At 42.2% G+C, this 17,479-nt stretch overlaps 1 protein-coding gene across 1 annotated transcript in view; it reads right to left on the bottom strand.

Annotated features, from left to right (window-relative positions):
- Positions 1-17,479, bottom strand: part of LOC128660454 (tetratricopeptide repeat protein 30A) — a 271,599-nt gene that overhangs the window by 51,822 nt on the left and 202,298 nt on the right. The window contains exon 17 of the mRNA XM_053714304.1: positions 8,779-8,857. Coding sequence (XP_053570279.1) covers positions 8,779-8,857 — 79 coding nt within the window. The remainder of the gene's footprint in view (positions 1-8,778; positions 8,858-17,479) is intronic.

The raw sequence follows: 17,479 nt of genomic DNA, 5'->3' as shown, positions 1-17,479 counted from the left end.
AGTATAGATTTTTTGGATTTGATATTAGAATGGGACAATTTGGGTAACATCATTACTAAAACTTTTTTCAAACCAGTGGATGCAAACAGCTACCTTAATTTCAAAAGCAACCACCACTTACCGTGGAAAAAGAATATACCATACAACCAGTTCTGTAGGTTGCGCAGAAACTGCACTGATTTGAAAACTTTTGATATACAGGCTGACCTTTTAAAAGAAAGGTTTTTGGAAAAGAATTTTCCGAGTAGTTTAATTGAGACTAGCTTCCTTGAGGCCAGAAGGAAATGCAGAGAAGATTTTTTCTCTAAATACACAAGGGACAACCATGTGACCGATAAAGAAGAAAAATCCAAAAATCCCGGGGAGTCTAATAATACTGGGGTTAGATTTGTAACACAATTTAATAACAACCACAAAAAGATCAAAGGCATTTTAGAAAAATATTGGTACATCCTAGAAAATGATCCATTTCTTACCAACACTTTGAGTAAGCAACCAATATGTACATACAGAAGAGCTCCCACCTTAAAAAATAAGCTGGCACCCAGCAAGGTAGTCATGAAAGTACATCAGCCCAAAATAAATGGTTTTACCCCTAAAAATAGGGATTCTACACTACTAGGAAAACCAGGTTTTTATAAATGCAATCGTGCACACTGTGGCCTATGTGTTTTCACAAATCCAAATAGAATTGAATTTAGTTCATTTATCACAAAAGAAAAATTTAACATTAATTCACATTTCACGTGTGATTCTCCCTTTGTTGTCTACCTATTAGAATGTGTATGTGGACTCCAATACGTGGGGAGGACCTCCAGGCCCCTAAAAAAGAGGTGGGGGGAACACAAAAGAAACATAGAAAACAATATCAAAAACCATAGTATTCCCAAACATGCCAGTTTTTGCCACTCTTCACCTACTGATTGTTTTTCTATATTCCCATTAGAACAGATCCTACCCAAGTGGGGCAGGAACAGGTTTTTACATTTGAGACAGAGGGAGACCTTTTGGATTTGGAAACTCAAAAGTCTGTCCCCTGGTGGTCTCAATGCCAATATCGATATGGCAGCTTTTAACTAGTTTTTTAATATATTTTAACATATATTTTTGATGGTATCTTTATGGTGACTTCTACTACCATTGCCTTATGTGGAAATAAACATAGATATATTATGATTGGCGATGGATAGATATATCGTATTCCATGTTTGATGCCTTATGGGTTGTGGTTTCAGCCATATTCATGGGATATGTGACGTGTATGCATGTAAAGCTATATATTTTTTTTTTTTTTTTTGCATATATATTTTTTATAAATATGTTTTACAAGTAGGTATTATTCGTACTTTATGTGATAACTAATATAGATATGACATGATTGACAAGGGATAGATATATCTTAGTTCATGTGGGATACCTTATGGGTTGTGGTTTCTGCCTTACTTATTAGATATGTAAACGTGCATAGGTGCATATATACATGTACAGATGGCCATTTACAATATGTTTTATCATTAGGTTTTATCCTTACCATTCATTTAATTATTTAGTCTCACAATTTATTTAGGTGTACATTTCATAATGATTTATTTACGTTTTATGCTATAGACATCTATAACTTTAGGTCTCTTATATTAGGCTAATGTATATAACATTTTGATGTATTATTCTGCAAATATTGTATTATTTGTATTCTGATTGATAGATATTCTAGTTTTACTTGTTTTATGTTTGTTTTTTGCGTGCGCGATTGGTGTCACTACTAAGAGCCTCTCATTGTATATATCACCATTTATTTTCGTACTACATATATGTACATATACTTATTTCATCTATGTGCATTTTAAATACTCCTTTTAAATGTGCTGGTTAAATATAATCCTGCACGATTTTTGTATATATAATACGAGTGGCAGCTGTATACTTCGCATAGAGGTCTAACATTGGATAAATGACAACCAATGGTAGCTCTTGTAGTGGTCACACCTCCACGCATGCGCTGTTCATTCTAGAAGACGCCGAAAACTCGGCAATAAAAGTTCGTGGTTTTAATCATTTGGTATATTGCACCTGAGGAAACGGTCAGGAAAGACCGAGAAACGTTGTGCTGCTATACTGTAAATAAAGTCTGTTTGTTTTTACTAGACTTTTGCCACGAATCATCATCTTTATTCAATCATATACTGTACAACTTTATTTAACATTTGGAGTTCTTTTGATACATTGTATCCAATAGTGTATCTACTGTCACTGGTGTATCCATCAACACAAGTGGACGATCCGGCTTGGTGCTAAGCTTGTGGCTGGTCACTGCATGCTGTTTGCCTGTCGCTGCTCCCTTGCTCCAGAGTTGCTCTGATATCTGACATCCATCAGTGTGAGTTAGCTGGACGACTCCCAACAGTCCAGAAGGCATTTGTGACACTTCTCAAGTGTCATACAGCTTGTAAGTACGGTCTTACTTGTACATTTGGCGTGTTTGAATCATCTGATTGTGCACCATGGTGGCGCCTTCTTTTTTTATCTTTCACATCTACAGATCATAACATCTTGGGACACCAACAAGAATTTCGAAGAAGCAGCCTGCCATCTGTTCCAGACATTTGTATCTGGATTATGGACTAGACGAACTGTCCAAATTTCACATAACCACCATCGACCAGATTGGTTTGATTGGGACTTTTTATTACTCTGTATATTTATTTTGTAATGTTCACTCCCGTATTTACACATAGGGGTTTTTTATTATAGCATTGCATGATATGTTGACATCTTCACTTTTTATACACAGGTATTTGGCGCACTGGTTTTTTTTCACATTCAATGTATTTAAAACTGAGCTATCACGCTTTCTAGGGTAGGATGGCAGTTTGGATAACAGATTTGCTATAGAATTATCCATTACTGCTGTCAATTGCTGCATAGTAACCAGCATTGGCGCGCTAGATGTACTAGGTATCGACTGCGGGGGCAAAACTGGTGTTGACACAGAAGGAGAGGATGAAGAACTATCCCCACTACCTTCATTAGAAGAATCATCTTGGGCAATCTTATTCAATGTGACAGTACTGTCCATACTTTGTTTGGACGCTATGACACAATTTGCGCATACATTAATAGGGGGAACCACCTTGGCTTTCATACACACAGAACATAAGCCATCTGAAGGTATAGACATGTTAGACAGAATTTGGCAGGCTAATAATGCAATAAAAGCGTTTTTAAAGAAAAGCGTTACTGTCCCTTTAAATAATAAACAGGCACACTTTATTTCTGATATTTTGAAAAACAATGAAGGCAATGTCCGATTTTTACAAAATTTTCACCCCAGAGTCCTAATGCCTTGAAAGAATGGCACACCAAGTTTCAAGACTTTAACCCTTAAAATGAGCAACCCGGAGCTATTTGTTCAATTTAACAATTTTAGTACACTACAATCACTGCCACAGCCTTGCTGCGGCTTTTTACCTTCCCTGAGAGTTATTCTGCACTGAAATAAACCTTCCTGAGTCCGTTTTTGTAGCCACAGGACCCCTCACATGAAGCTACATGCACTGCCATGGAAGTAAACTGCGCAATTGAGGGGCGAAAACGGGGCCTCCTTCCTCTGCATACCAGAGTGAAGGGGCCTTACTGACTGAAATAGTAGTCTAACTAAATGCCAGGCGAATAAAAACGTTCCCAAAGGTGCTTTTAAGTACACAAAACACTCTAAAAGCCATCTAAATATGAAATAAATCAATCGATTTAGCCCACAATAGTGTCAACCAGTATAGAGCCCATTAATAAGCCTTAATCTGTTATGAGTCTAAGAAAATGGCTTACTTACCCCCTAAGGGAAAACTGACAGTCTTCTAGCATTAACATGTCTTGTTAGAAATATGACTGATCATACCTGCAGCAGATAAGCCTGCAAACTGTTCCCCCCAACTGAAGTTCTCTGGTTTCAACAGCCCTGCGTGGGAACAGCAATAGATTTTAGTTACTACTGCTAAAATCATATTTCTCTTTAACAGAAATCTTCTTCATTTTCTGTTGTAGAGTAAATAGTACAAACCGGCACTATTTTAAAATAACAAACTCTTGATAGAAGAAGAAATAAAAAACTACAACTAACACCACATACTCTTTACCATCCCCGTGGAGATGCTACTTGTTCAGAGCGGCAAAGAGAATGACTGGGGGCGGAGCCAGAGGGGGGGGGGCTATATGGACAGCTCTTGCTGGGTGCTCTCTTTGCCATTTCCTGTAGGGGAAGAGAATATCCCACAAGTAAGGATGAAGCCGTGGACCGGACACACCAATGTTGGAGAAACCTAAGTTAAGTATCTTGTACTGGGCAATACTTAGATCCTGTTCAGATAAATTAATAACATTTCCCACTATATACACACTCTTCCGCAAGGAGGTGGTCAGTATCTCTTTATTTAGTTGTCTATCCTTTGGGTTCTCAATTGATAGCACTCTCTCCCTCTCTGCTCTTTTTCTGACCACCCCCTTTCGAGTTTTCCTTTGGGTATGTGAAAAACCTGTTGCATAATATGTGTTCTCTCTCTCTCCTCAGTGGGTTCCCATAAGCACCTCCTATGTAACCTAAATAAGCCATATCAGCACCCACTGTAATCCCCATAAGCCCCCCTCTGTAACCTACATAACCCCCATAAGTAGCCCCTGTCTAACCTACATAAGCCCCATCACCACCCCCTGTAACCCCATAAGCACCCCCTCTGTAACCTACATAAGCCCCATCACCACCCCCTGTAACCCCATAAGCACCCCCTCTGTAACCTACATAAGCTCCATCAGCTCCCACTGTAACCCCAATAAGCACCCTCTGTAACCCCCATAAGCACCCCCTCTTTAATCTACATAGGCCCCATCAGCTCCCACTGTAAACCCCATAAGCACCCCTGTAACCCCCATAAGCCCCCCTTGTGTAACCTACATAAGCCCCATCAGCTCCCCCTGTAACCGCCATAAGCAACCCCTCTTTAACCTACATAAGCCCCATCAGCACCCCCTGTAACCCCTAAAAGCACCCCCTCTTTAACCTACATAAGCTCCATCAGCTCCCACTGTAAACCCCATAAGCACCCCTGTAACCCCCATAAGCCCCCCTTGTGTAACCTACATAAGCCCCATCAGCTCCCCCTGTAACCCACATAAGCACCCCGTGTAACCTACATAAACCCTATCAGCCCCCCATGTCACCCCCATAAGCACCCGCTGTGTAACCTACATAAGCCCCATCAGCCCCCCTGTAACCCCCATAAGCACCCCCTGTGTAACCTAGATAAGCAACATCAGCTCCCCCTGTAACCCCCATAAGCACCCCCTCTTTAACCTACATAAGCCCCATCAACCCCCTGTAACCCCCATAAGCACCCCCTGTGTAACCTACATAAGTCCCATCAGCATCCCTGTAACCTCTATAAGCACCCCCTCTTTAACCTACATAAGCCCCATCAGCACACCCTGTAACCTCTATAAGCACCCCCTCTTTAACCTACATAAGCCCCATCAGCTCCCACTGTAACCCCAATAAGCACCCCCTGTAACCCCCATAAGCACCCCCTCTTTAACCTACATAAGCCCCATCAGCACACCCTGTAACCTCTATAAGCACCCCCTCTTTAACCTACATAAGCCCCATCAGCTCCCACTGTAACCCCAATAAGCACCCCCTGTAACCCCTAAAAGCACCTCCTCTTTAACCTACATAAGCTCCATCAGCTCCCACTGTAACCCCAATAAGCCCCATCAGCCCCCCATGTCACCCCCATAAGCACCCCCTGTGTAACCTACATAAGCCCCATCAGCACACCATGTAACCTCTATAAGCACCCCCTCTTTAACCTACATAAGCCCCATTAGCACACCCTGTAACCTCTATAAGCACCCCCTCTTTAACCTACATAAGCTCCATCAGCTCCCACTGTAACCCCAATAAGCACCCCCTGTAACCCCCATAAGCACCCCCTCTTTAACCTACATAAGCCCCATCAGCTCCCCCTGTAACCCCCATAAGCACCCCCTCTTTAACCTACATAAGCCCCATCAACCCCCTGTAATCCCCATAAGCACCCGCTATTTAACCTACATAAGCCCCATCAGCTCCCACTGTAAACCCCATAAGCACCCCCTCTTTAACCTACATAAGCCCCATCAGCTCCCATTGTAAACCCCATAAGCACCCCTGTAACCCCCATAAGCCCCCCTTGTGTAACCTACATAAGCCCGATCAGCTCCCACTGTAAACCCCATAAGCACCCCTGTAACCCCCATAAGCCCCCCTTGTTTAACCTACATAAGCCCCATCAACTCCCCCTGTAACCCCATAAGCACCCCCTGTGTAACCTACATAATCCCCATCAGCTCCCCCTGTAACCCCCATACGTACCCCCTCTGTAACCTACATAAGCCTCATCAGCTTCCACTGTAACCCCCATAAGTACCCCCTGTGTAACCTACATAAGTCCCATCAGCACCCCCTGTAACCCCCATAAGCACCCCCTGTGTAACCTACATAAGCCCCATCAGCAACCCCTGTAACCCCCATAAGCCCCCCTGTAACCTACATAAGCCCCATCAGCCCCCTGTAACCCCCATTAGTACCCCCTCTGTAACCTACATAAGCCCCATCAGCCCCCCGTAACCTCATAAGTACCCCCTGTGTAACCTACATAAGTCCCATCAGCTTCCACTGTAACCCCCATAAGTACCCCCTGTGTAACCTACATAAGTCCCATCAGCACCCCCTGTAACCCCCATAAGTACCCCCTGTGTAACCTACATAAGCCCCATTAGCACCCCCTGTAACCCCCATAAGTACCCCCTGTGTAACCTACATAATTCCCATGAGCACCCCCTGTAACCCCCATAAGTACCCTGTGTAACCTACATAAGCCCCATCAGCACCCCCTGTAACCCCCATAAGCACCCCCTCTGTAACCTACATAAGCACCAGCGCCCCCATTTAACCTCCATAAGCCTCCCCTGTGTAAATTACATAAGCACCATCGCCCCCCATTTAACCCCCATAAGCACCCACTGTGTAACCTACATAAGCCCCATCAGCCCCCCGTAATCCCTATAAGCACCCCCTTTGTAAACTACATAAGTCCCATCAGCATGCCCTGTAACCCCCATAAGTACCCCCTCTGTAACCTACAAAAGCCCCATCAGCACCCCCTGTAACCTCTATAAGCACCCCCTGTAACCTCTATAAGCACCCCCTGTGTTACTTACGTAAGCCCCATCGGCACCCCCTGTAGCCCTCATAAGCACCCACCCCCGGGCACGGCAAGTCGGTGGCGAGCGATGGACCAATTTGGAAATTGAATGGAGGTGGGCAAACCAACGGACTACGGACCGATCAGATAATACATAGAAAAAAAAGCGTTACTGCATTGTGTTACTTGCGATGGACCAATTTGGAAATTGAATGGAGGTGGGCAAACCAACGGATTACGGACCGATCAGATAATACATAGAAAAAAAAGCGTTACTGCATTATCTGATTGGTCCGTGTGTTCGTGAAGTCAGTGTCTTGACAACCAATAGGGTCGTGTTTCCAGTGTGCCGCTAGTGCCTTGTCTTTGATGAATGTTATTAAGCTGAGGGTGAGGAGTGGGGCCGTGTGCGCATGCGCGGCATTCTGCACGCCTGCGCAATGAAGTTTACTGGACATAGAATTCCTCGACCCGTTGCGTAGGCTTAAACAGCTGTTTTGCGGAGGTTGGGCCTCTTGTGCATGCGCAGTGAGCGCCACACACCTCCAGCAGCTGATTCACATCACCGGAAGTGACGCAGGACCCGCATTCTTACGCGGTCGCTACTTATTTTAGAACACCGGCCCATTTTTGGTGAACAACCTGGGTTGTTCTTGCTGATTGGTGGTTAAATTCACCCACCAATAAACAAGTGCTGTCCAGGGTACTGAACCAAAAATTGGCTGGCTCCTTAGCTTAGATGCCTTCTTATTCAAGTAAAGATAGCAAGAGAACGAAGAAAATTTGATAATAGGAGTAAATTAGAAAGTTTCTTAAAATTGCATGCTCTATCTGAATCACAAAAGAAAACATTTGGGTTCAGTGTCCCTTTAAAACAATTAAAACAGTGACGTTTCGGGGGTAATCCTCTTAGTCATGCTACAGTCTGCAGACTGTCCCCTTTTTCAGTTCTTTTGAAAGACTTGAATTTTAGCAAATCAGTGCCCTCTCATAAGTAACTCCTCTAGCGTGAACACAGTGTTATCTATATGGGGCACATGAACTAATGCCCTCTAGCTGTGAAAAACTGTTAAATGCATTCAGATAAGAGGCGGCCTTCAAGGGCTTAGAAATAAGCAAATGAGCCTACCTAGGTTTAGCATTCAACTAAGAATACCAAAGGAACAAAGCAAATTTGATGATAAAAGTAAATTGGAAAGCAGTTTAAAATTACATACCCTAACTGAATCATGAAAGTTTCATTCTGACTAGACTACCCCTTTAATGACACATGATCAGGGCCATTTTACACTTTTTACACAAATTTCACACTTAAAAGGGTATAACAGCAGTAGTATTTTTTGATTAACATCACTGGAAAAACAAAGCATCCAAAGTTCAGAAATCCTTGCCTACCAAAGACAAGGGCAAGACTGATCAATCCCTAGTTTAGGACTGTAAAAATATTGCTAGTTTCTAATACAAAAAGAGTTATAGAGTATTTATTTTTTTAATTGACAAACTAGTTTGGAAAATGTAATTGGTCAATTTTCAGTTAAAAACATACCTTTTTATTATATGGCTCCAGGCTTTTGATGATGCGTGAAATGCCAAACTCATAGTTCCCTTTGGCACAATAAAGAGTTCTGTTACAAAGTGAAATAAATAAAACATCAGCAAGTATCATACGAATATCACATTAGCAGCATTTATTGCATGGTTACCATAAAACATGTCCTTTTTATTATTTATTTGCAAAATGCTACCAATTTCCAAAATCTATACATTTCCCTGTTCCCCTAATGTTGTGAACCATTTTATTTATGTTTAAATTGCTTAACATGTTTATGAACTTCCTTAAATTTACCTCTGAATAACATTAATGTACAAGTTTGTCATTGACAAGAGAAGGAAGCATTAAGCAATAAATTAAACACTAATCTGTAAAATGCCCAGACACATTGAAAGGGTGATGGACGAACTAGTAGAAAGCCTTGGGCCGGGATATGATCAAGCAAATCTGCTTAAAAGAAGGATAGACTACTGTGACCAGGGCCGCCACTAGAAATTTTGGGCCCCCTGACTTAACCATTGATCAGGCCCCCCCCCCATCCTTTGACATGTGCAATTTTTGACTAAGTGACTAAAATGTATATGTACTTTATTCTTAAAGTGATGGTAAAGTTGCAACGTTTTGTGTGCTTATCTAGGTAGCCTATATGTTTAAGAGCAAAGTCGCTAAGTTTGTTTTGTTTTTTTGTATCATTTATAAATAATAAAGGACTAATCTAAAAAAATCTGTGTTACTGTGTATTGCTCCTCCCCCGCTGTACTTCCTGCTCTAATATATGAATAATGTAGAGAGCGGTCCCACCTGCTCTCTACTTCAGCATCTAGGCTCGCTCCCAAGACAGTAAGCTGTGCGCATGCGCAAGTCTAATCTCTCCGTCACAACATAAACAATGAAGCACGCTATTCATTGTTTACTATTGTGCTAGAGAGCTGTGTTGCTATTGTTGCACTGCGATCGTGATCCCCTTGACCAAACGAGCATTCAAAATAAAGTATTAGATGGGATTCCCTAGTATGATCGACGCGCATGCGTTACACGGGAGTGCGCTTTTACTTTGCAAGGCAGAAAAATAGCTTGCGCATGCGCTATAGATAAAGTGGGCGGATTAGCTAAAGTCCTGGTAGCCTAACGGCCAGGATTTCAACTGGAGGAAAAAGAAAACGTCACAGAAGAAAAAACTATGACACAGAGCCTGGTGGAATATGGGACACTAGGAATCAAATGTTAAAACTGTAAGAACTTTAATGCCATTGCTAAAAAAAAAAAAATGATGAATGAAAGTAATATTTTTTTCCCTAAAGCTAGCAAATGCCGGTTTTACCGCTGCGCAACTTTACCATCACTTTGTGTCTATTTAAACTTGGAAATGTTGTAAAGGTAGTAACATACACACACAGATACACTCATACACTGAAACACACACACACACTCACACATAAGGATTCACATATAGACACTCTAGCAGACACGCAAAGAAACACACTCAGACACAGACACCCAAACAGAAACTCAGCACTTGTTTACATTGACCTGACAAGTAATGAGGTAAACTACAGTTTTGTAAAAAAAAAAAAAAAAAAACAGAATTTATGCTTACCTGATAAATTACTTTCTCTTGTGATGTATCGAGTCCACGGATTCATCCTTTACTTGTGGGATATTCTCCTTCCCAACAGGAAGTGGCAAAGAGAGCACACAGCAGAGCTGTCCATATAGCTCCCCTCTAGCTCCACCCCCCAGTCATTCGACCGAAGGTTAGGAAGAAAAAGAAGAAACCATAGGGTGCAGTGGTGACTGTAGTTTAAACAAAAAACTACCTGACTTAATAGCCAGGGCGGGCCGTGGACTCGATACATCACAAGAGAAAGTAATTTATCAGGTAAGCATAAATTCTGTTTTCTCTTGTAAGATGTATCGAGTCCACGGATTCATCCTTTACTTGATAACAATACCAAAGCTTTAGGACACGGATGAAGGGAGGGAACAAGACAGGTACCTTAAACGGAAGGCACCACTGCTTGTAAAAACCTTTCTCCCAAAAATAGCCTCCGAAGAAGCAAAAGTATCGAATTTGTAAAATTTGGAAAAAGTATGCAGTGAAGACCAAGTCACTGCCTTGCAAATCTGTTCAACAGAAGCCTCGTTTTTAAAAGCCCATGTGGAAGCCACTGCTCTGGTAGAATGAGCAGTAATTGTTTCGGGAGGCTGCTGGCCAGCAGTCTCATAGGCCAAACGGATGATGCTTTTCAGCCAAAAGGAAAGAGAGGTAGCAGTCGCCTTCTGACCTCTCCTCTTACCAGAATAGATAACAAACAATGAAGTTGTTTGTCTGAAATCCTTAGTTGCTTGTAAATAGAACTTTAAAGCACGAACCACATCAAGATTGTGTAACAGACGTTCCTTCTTCGAAGAAGGATTAGGACACAGAGAAGGAACAACAATTTCCTGATTAATATTCATATTGGACACAACCTTAGGAAGAAAACCGGGTTTGGTACGCAGAACTACCTTATCTGCATGGAAAACCAGGTAAGGTGAATCACACTGTAAAGCAGATAACTCTGAAAATCTTCGAGCAGAAGAGATAGCTACCAAAAACAAAACTTTCCAAGATAAAAGTTTAATATCTATGGAATGTAAAGGTTCAAACGGAACCCCTTGCAGAACTGAAATAACTAAATTCAGACTCCATGGCGGAGCCACAGGTCTATAAACAGACTTGATTCTGACTAAAGCCTGACTAAACGCTTGAACGTCTGGTACCTCTGCCAGATGTTTGTGTAAAAGAATAGACAAAGCAGATATCTGTCCTTTTAAGGAACTAGCTGATAATCCTTTCTCCAATCCTTCTTGGAGAAAGGACAATATCCTGGGAATCCCAATCTTACTCCATGAGTAACCCTTGGATTCGCACCAAAAAAGATATTTTCGCCAAATCTTATGGTAGATTTTCTTGGTGACAGGCTTTCTAGCCTGAATCAGGGTATCAATAATCGACTCAGAGAAACCACGCTTTGATAGAATTAGGCGTTCAATCTCCAAGCAGTCAGATGCAGAGAAATTAGATTTGGATGTTTGAAAGGACCTTGTATTAGAAGGTCCTGCCTCATTGGTAGTGTCCATGGTGGAACAGATGACATGTCCACTAGGTCTGCATACCAGGTCCTGCGTGGCCACGCAGGCGCTATTAGAATCACCGAAGCCCTCTCCTACTTGATTCTGGCAACCAGACGAGGGAGGAGAGGAAGCGGTGGAAAAACATAGGCTAGATTGAAGGACCAAGGCGCTTCTAGAGCATCTATCAGCACCGCCTGGCGATCCCGGGATCTGGACCCGTAAAGAGGAAGCTTGGTGTTCTGATGGGACGCCATCAGATCCAATTCTGGAGTGCCCCATAGCTGAGTCAGCTGGGCAAATACCTCCGGTGGAGTTCCCACTCCCCCGGGTGAAAAGTCTGACGACTTAGAAAATCCGCCTCCCAGTTGTCTACTCCTGGGATGTGAATTGCTGAGAGATGGCAGGAGTGATCCTCCGCTCACCTGATTATTTTGGTTACTTCCGTCATTGCTAGGGAACTCCTTGTTCCCCCTTGATGATTGACGTAAGCTACAGTCGTGATGTTGTCTGACTGAAATCTGATGAATTTGGCCGCAGCTAGCTGAGGCCATGCCTGGAGAGCGTTGAATATCGCCCTCAGTTCCAGAATGTTTATCGGGAGAAGAGCTTCTTCCCAAGACCATAAACACTGAGCTTTCAGGGAGTCCCAGACTGCGCCCCAGCCCAACAGACTGGCGTCGGTCGTTACAATGATCCACTCTGGTCTGCGGAAACACATTCCCTGAGACAGGTGATCCTGAGACCACCACCAGAGAAGAGAATCTCTGGTCCCCTGGTCCAGCTGTATTTGAGGAGAAAAATCTGCATAATCCCCATTCCACTGTTTGAGCATGCATAGTTGCAGTGGTCTGAGGTGTATCCGTGCAAAAGGGACTATGTCCATTGCCGCTACCATTAGCCCGATTGTCTCCATGCACTGAGCTACAGATGGCCGAGGAATGGTATGAAGGGCTCGGCAAGTGGTTAAGAGTTTTAAGTTTCTGACCTCTGTCAGAAATAATTTCATTTCTACCGAGTCTATTAGAGTTCCTAGGAAGGAAACTCTTGTGAGGGGGGAGAGAGAACTCTTTTTGATGTTCACCTTCCACCCGTGAGACCTCAGAAATGCCAATACAATTTCCGTGTGAGACTTGGCTCTTTGGAAAGTCGACGCCTGAATTAAGATGTCATCTAGATAAGGCGCCACTGCTATGCCCCGCGGTCTTAGAACCGCCAGGAGGGACCCTAGCACTTTTGTGAATATTCTGGGAGCAGTGGCCAACTCGAAAGGAAGAGCCACAAACTGGTAATGCTTGTCCAGAAAAGCAAACCTGAGAAACTGGTGATGATCTTTGTGGACAGGAATGTGCAGATACGCATCCTTTAAATCCACGGTGGTCATATATTGACCCTCCTGGATCACTGGTAAGATTGTCCGAATGGTCTCCATCTTGAATGATGGGACTCTGAGGAATTTGTTTAGAATTTTTAGATCCAGGATTGGTCTGAAAGTTCCTTCTTTCTTTGGAACCACAAACAGGTTTGAGTAAAAACCCAGCCCTTGTTACGCAATTGGAACTGGGTGGATCACTCCCATTGTATGTAGGTCTTCTGCACAGCGTAAGAACGCCTCTTTCTTTGTCTGGTCTGAAGACAGACGAGAAATGTGGAACCTTCCCCTTGGAAGGGAGTGCTTGCCCAGGCCTGAGCGAAGAGAGAGAGTCTGCCCCCTACTAGATCCGGTCCCGGATCTGGGGCTACCCCATCAAGCCTTAATTCTGTCCATAATGTCCTCATATGAGGTCTCCGTCTGGAGCGCATCTTCCAGCGCCTCGAACCAGAAAGCAGCTGCAGTGGTTACAGGAACAATGCATGCAATAGGTTGGAGAAGAAAACCTTGTTGAACAAAAAATTTCTTAAGTAAACCCTCTAATTTTTTATCCATAGGGTCTTTGAAAGCACAACTGTCTTCTATAGGTATAGTTGTGCGTATAGCAAGTGAAGAAACAGCCCCCTCCACCTTAGGGACCGTCTGCCACGAGTCCCGTATGGGGTTAGATATGGGGAACATTTTCTTAAAAACAGGAGGGGGAACGATGGGAATACCTGGTTTATCCCACTTCTTAGTAATGATATCCGCAATCCTCTTAGGGACCGGGAACACATCAGTGTAAACAGGAACTTCTAGGTACTTGTCCATTTTACACAATTTCTCTGGAACCACCATAGGGTCGCAGTCATCCAGAGTAACTAATACCTCCCTGAGCAATATCGCCCCCACTTCAGAGTGTTGTGAGGGTATATCGGATACGGCTACTAAAGCGTCAGAATGCTCATTATCTGTTCTTAAAACAGAGCTATCACGCTTTGCAGGTAACACGGGCAGTTTAGATAAGAACACTGAGAGGGTATTATCCATAACTGCCGCCAAGTCTTGCAAGGTAAAAGAGTTAGACGCACTAGAGGTGCTAGGCGTCGCTTGAACGGGCGTAACTGGTTGTGACACTTGGGGAGAGGTTGACGGGCTAACCTCGTTACCTTCTGTCTGAGAATCATCTTGGGCCACATTTTTAAGTGCAACAATATGTTCTTTAAAGTGTATAGACATATCAGTACAAGTGGGACACATTCTGAGAGGGGGTTCCACCATGGCTTCTAAACACATTGAAGAAGTAGAGCAAAGTCCAGCACACAGGTGCTATCCTGCAAAGTCACAATGACCTGCTTCCAAGGTCAAGGTAATGATATCAAAAAAACAGAGAATAGTGACAGCATAGATATTTATTCGTGAGACAGCAGGACAAACAGCAACGTTTCGAGACTTGTGTCTCTTTGTCAAGCTAATGTGTACAATAAACTAGAACACCTTATATAGCAATCTACCACCAGGTGGCGCTAAAAACACAGGTAAGAATTAACCTCTTATATACTAAATATATTTATCATATAACACATATAAATTATGTACAAAAGATACTCCATAATTATCATTTCAATAATGTTATTCAGAGATTGGCAATTGAATTTAAGGTAAAATGTACAAAATTTAAAGTGCAATGTACAAAACTTACTCAGAAATGGTTCCCTAGATATTTACTACAATACAAAATAAAATAAAATTTATAGTGCAATATTGAATTCTGAATAAATTAACAGGGGTTTTTTGAAAAAATATTTTAAATTTTTAATTTTTCAAATTCTAGAATTCAAACATAGAGATAATTTCCCTATAGAAACACTGATAGGTCCCAGTCCTTATTCATACCATTGGGATACATGGTACCCAATTCATGAATCCAGAATGCTTCACGCTGTTTTAGCATTTTCTCTCTGTCCCCACCTCTACGTAATTTGGGGACATGATCAATGATCTGAAAACGAAGTTGATTTATGGCATGTTTTTTATCTAAAAAATGTTCTGCGACTGGAGCTTTAACATTTTTAGTTCTTATAGAACTTTTATGTTCTATGATTCTATCGCGTATGCACCTTGTTGTCTCTCCAATATAGCTCCGCCCACAGGGACATTTAATTAGATAAATTACATAATCAGTGTTACAAGTATAGTATCCCCTAATGTAATATTTTTTACCATTACATGGGTGGTGGAACACTGGGCCTTTAATTAAATTTCCACAACATGAACAATTTAGGCATGCATATCAACCACATCTGTTGGTAGTTATATATCTCTGGTTTATAGTTTTTCTAGATCCTATATCTGCCTTAATTAAATGATCATGGAGATTTTTGCTGCGTTTGTATGCCGGCATAGGTGGTTTCTGGAATTCTAGAATGTTAGGGTTACATTCACTCAATATATTCCAATGTTTCCTCACTATTTTTTGTATTGCCGGACTGAGACTGGAAAATTCTGAGACAAAGGCTAATCTACTATCTTTGTCAGTCTCCTTTCTCTTATTTATAGTTTGTAACAAACTTTCTCTAGGAGTAGACAAAATAGATCTAATTTCCTTTTTAATTAAAGTTGGTGGGTAGCCTCGCTCAATAAACCTTTGACCCATATCTCCCAATCTAGCCTCTACTATATTAGGGTCAGAAACAATACGTCTGACTCTTAATAGTTGGCTTTTAGGAAGAGAGTTTATTAAGGATGGAGAATGTGCACTATCATAATGTAACAAACTGTTACGGTCAGTACTTTTCCTGAATAGATCAGTTTTTAAAGTGCAGCCATCCTTAATCACTCTGGTGTCTAAAAATTCAATAGTTTCCTCATTCCATGTTAATTTAAATTTGATATGATTGCTGGCAGAATTCAAATCTGCCACAAATGCCATTAGGGTTCCAACGTCGCCCAGCCATACCCCGAAGATATCATCTATGTAGCGCCACCAGGTGGCGCCACATAGAGTAAACCAATTATTACAAAAAACAAATTTGTTTTTTGTAATAATTGGTTTACTCTATGTGGCGCCACCTGGTGGCGCTACATAGATGATATCTTCGGGGTATGGCTGGGCAATCATATCAAATTTAAATTAACATGGAATGAGGAAACTATTGAATTTTTAGACACCAGAGTGATTAAGGATGGCTGCACTTTAAAAACTGATCTATTCAGGAAAAGTACTGACCGTAACAGTTTGTTACATTATGATAGTGCACATTCTCCATCCTTAATAAACTCTCTTCCTAAAAGCCAACTATTAAGAGTCAGACGTATTGTTTCTGACCCTAATATAGTAGAGGCTAGATTGGGAGATATGGGTCAAAGGTTTATTGAGCGAGGCTACCCACCAACTTTAATTAAAAAGGAAATTAGATCTATTTTGTCTACTCCTAGAGAAAGTTTGTTACAAACTATAAATAAGAGAAAGGAGACTGACAAAGATAGTAGATTAGCCTTTGTCTCAGAATTTTCCAGTCTCAGTCCGGCAATACAAAAAATAGTGAGGAAACGGAGGGCGGAGCGAGCCAGCCAGGGAAATGGCCGCGGCTTGAGTGTGCTCCTGAGCCCTTTCTGACTGAGCAACGTTTTTCTCCCATAACCGGGGGAAAAGTTTGGCCCAAAAGTGCTGTCCAGCACCATAATAGATAGGAGAATCAAATGTGAGGCCAAAACTTTACCGGTGCTATACTTCACAGCAGGTGATACGCCGCGCAACGGAACAGGCCTAAGCACCGCAGGGTCCAGCTGCAGCTCTTGCCGCCGCACACAACCACATCCGAATACAACAAGGATTCAGGCTGCGGGTAAGAGATCTGGATTAATCCTATAACGGACATTTACCTACCTGCCCCGACATGGTCACCTATCTGAGTGGCGCCCTATAGTCCATAACGCAACTTATACGCACAGAGCAGAGGCCCAAATATAAGGGGGACTAAATTTAAGCTCCTGGTACAAGAGTCATTCAAAGAGAGAGAGGAGTGTTTTGGAAAAATACTTCAATGCAACGGCAAGGTTTCCTAAGACTTCCCCTAGCATATACGGCTAAACAGGGCCAAAGAAGCTTGAAATGACGCAGCACTATAAAATGCAAACACGCTGTACAGCTCTACTTGATTTTCTACTGGGGATCTAAATTGTCATGCAAACATAATCGCTCCTGAAATACATGTGCTTATATGTTTA

This window comes from Bombina bombina, chromosome 5, assembly GCF_027579735.1.
Source record: "Bombina bombina isolate aBomBom1 chromosome 5, aBomBom1.pri, whole genome shotgun sequence".
NCBI lineage: Eukaryota > Metazoa > Chordata > Amphibia > Anura > Bombinatoridae > Bombina > Bombina bombina.
The sequence above is the reverse complement of the archived record's forward strand: the minus strand, read 5'-3'. Positions and strand labels throughout refer to the sequence as shown.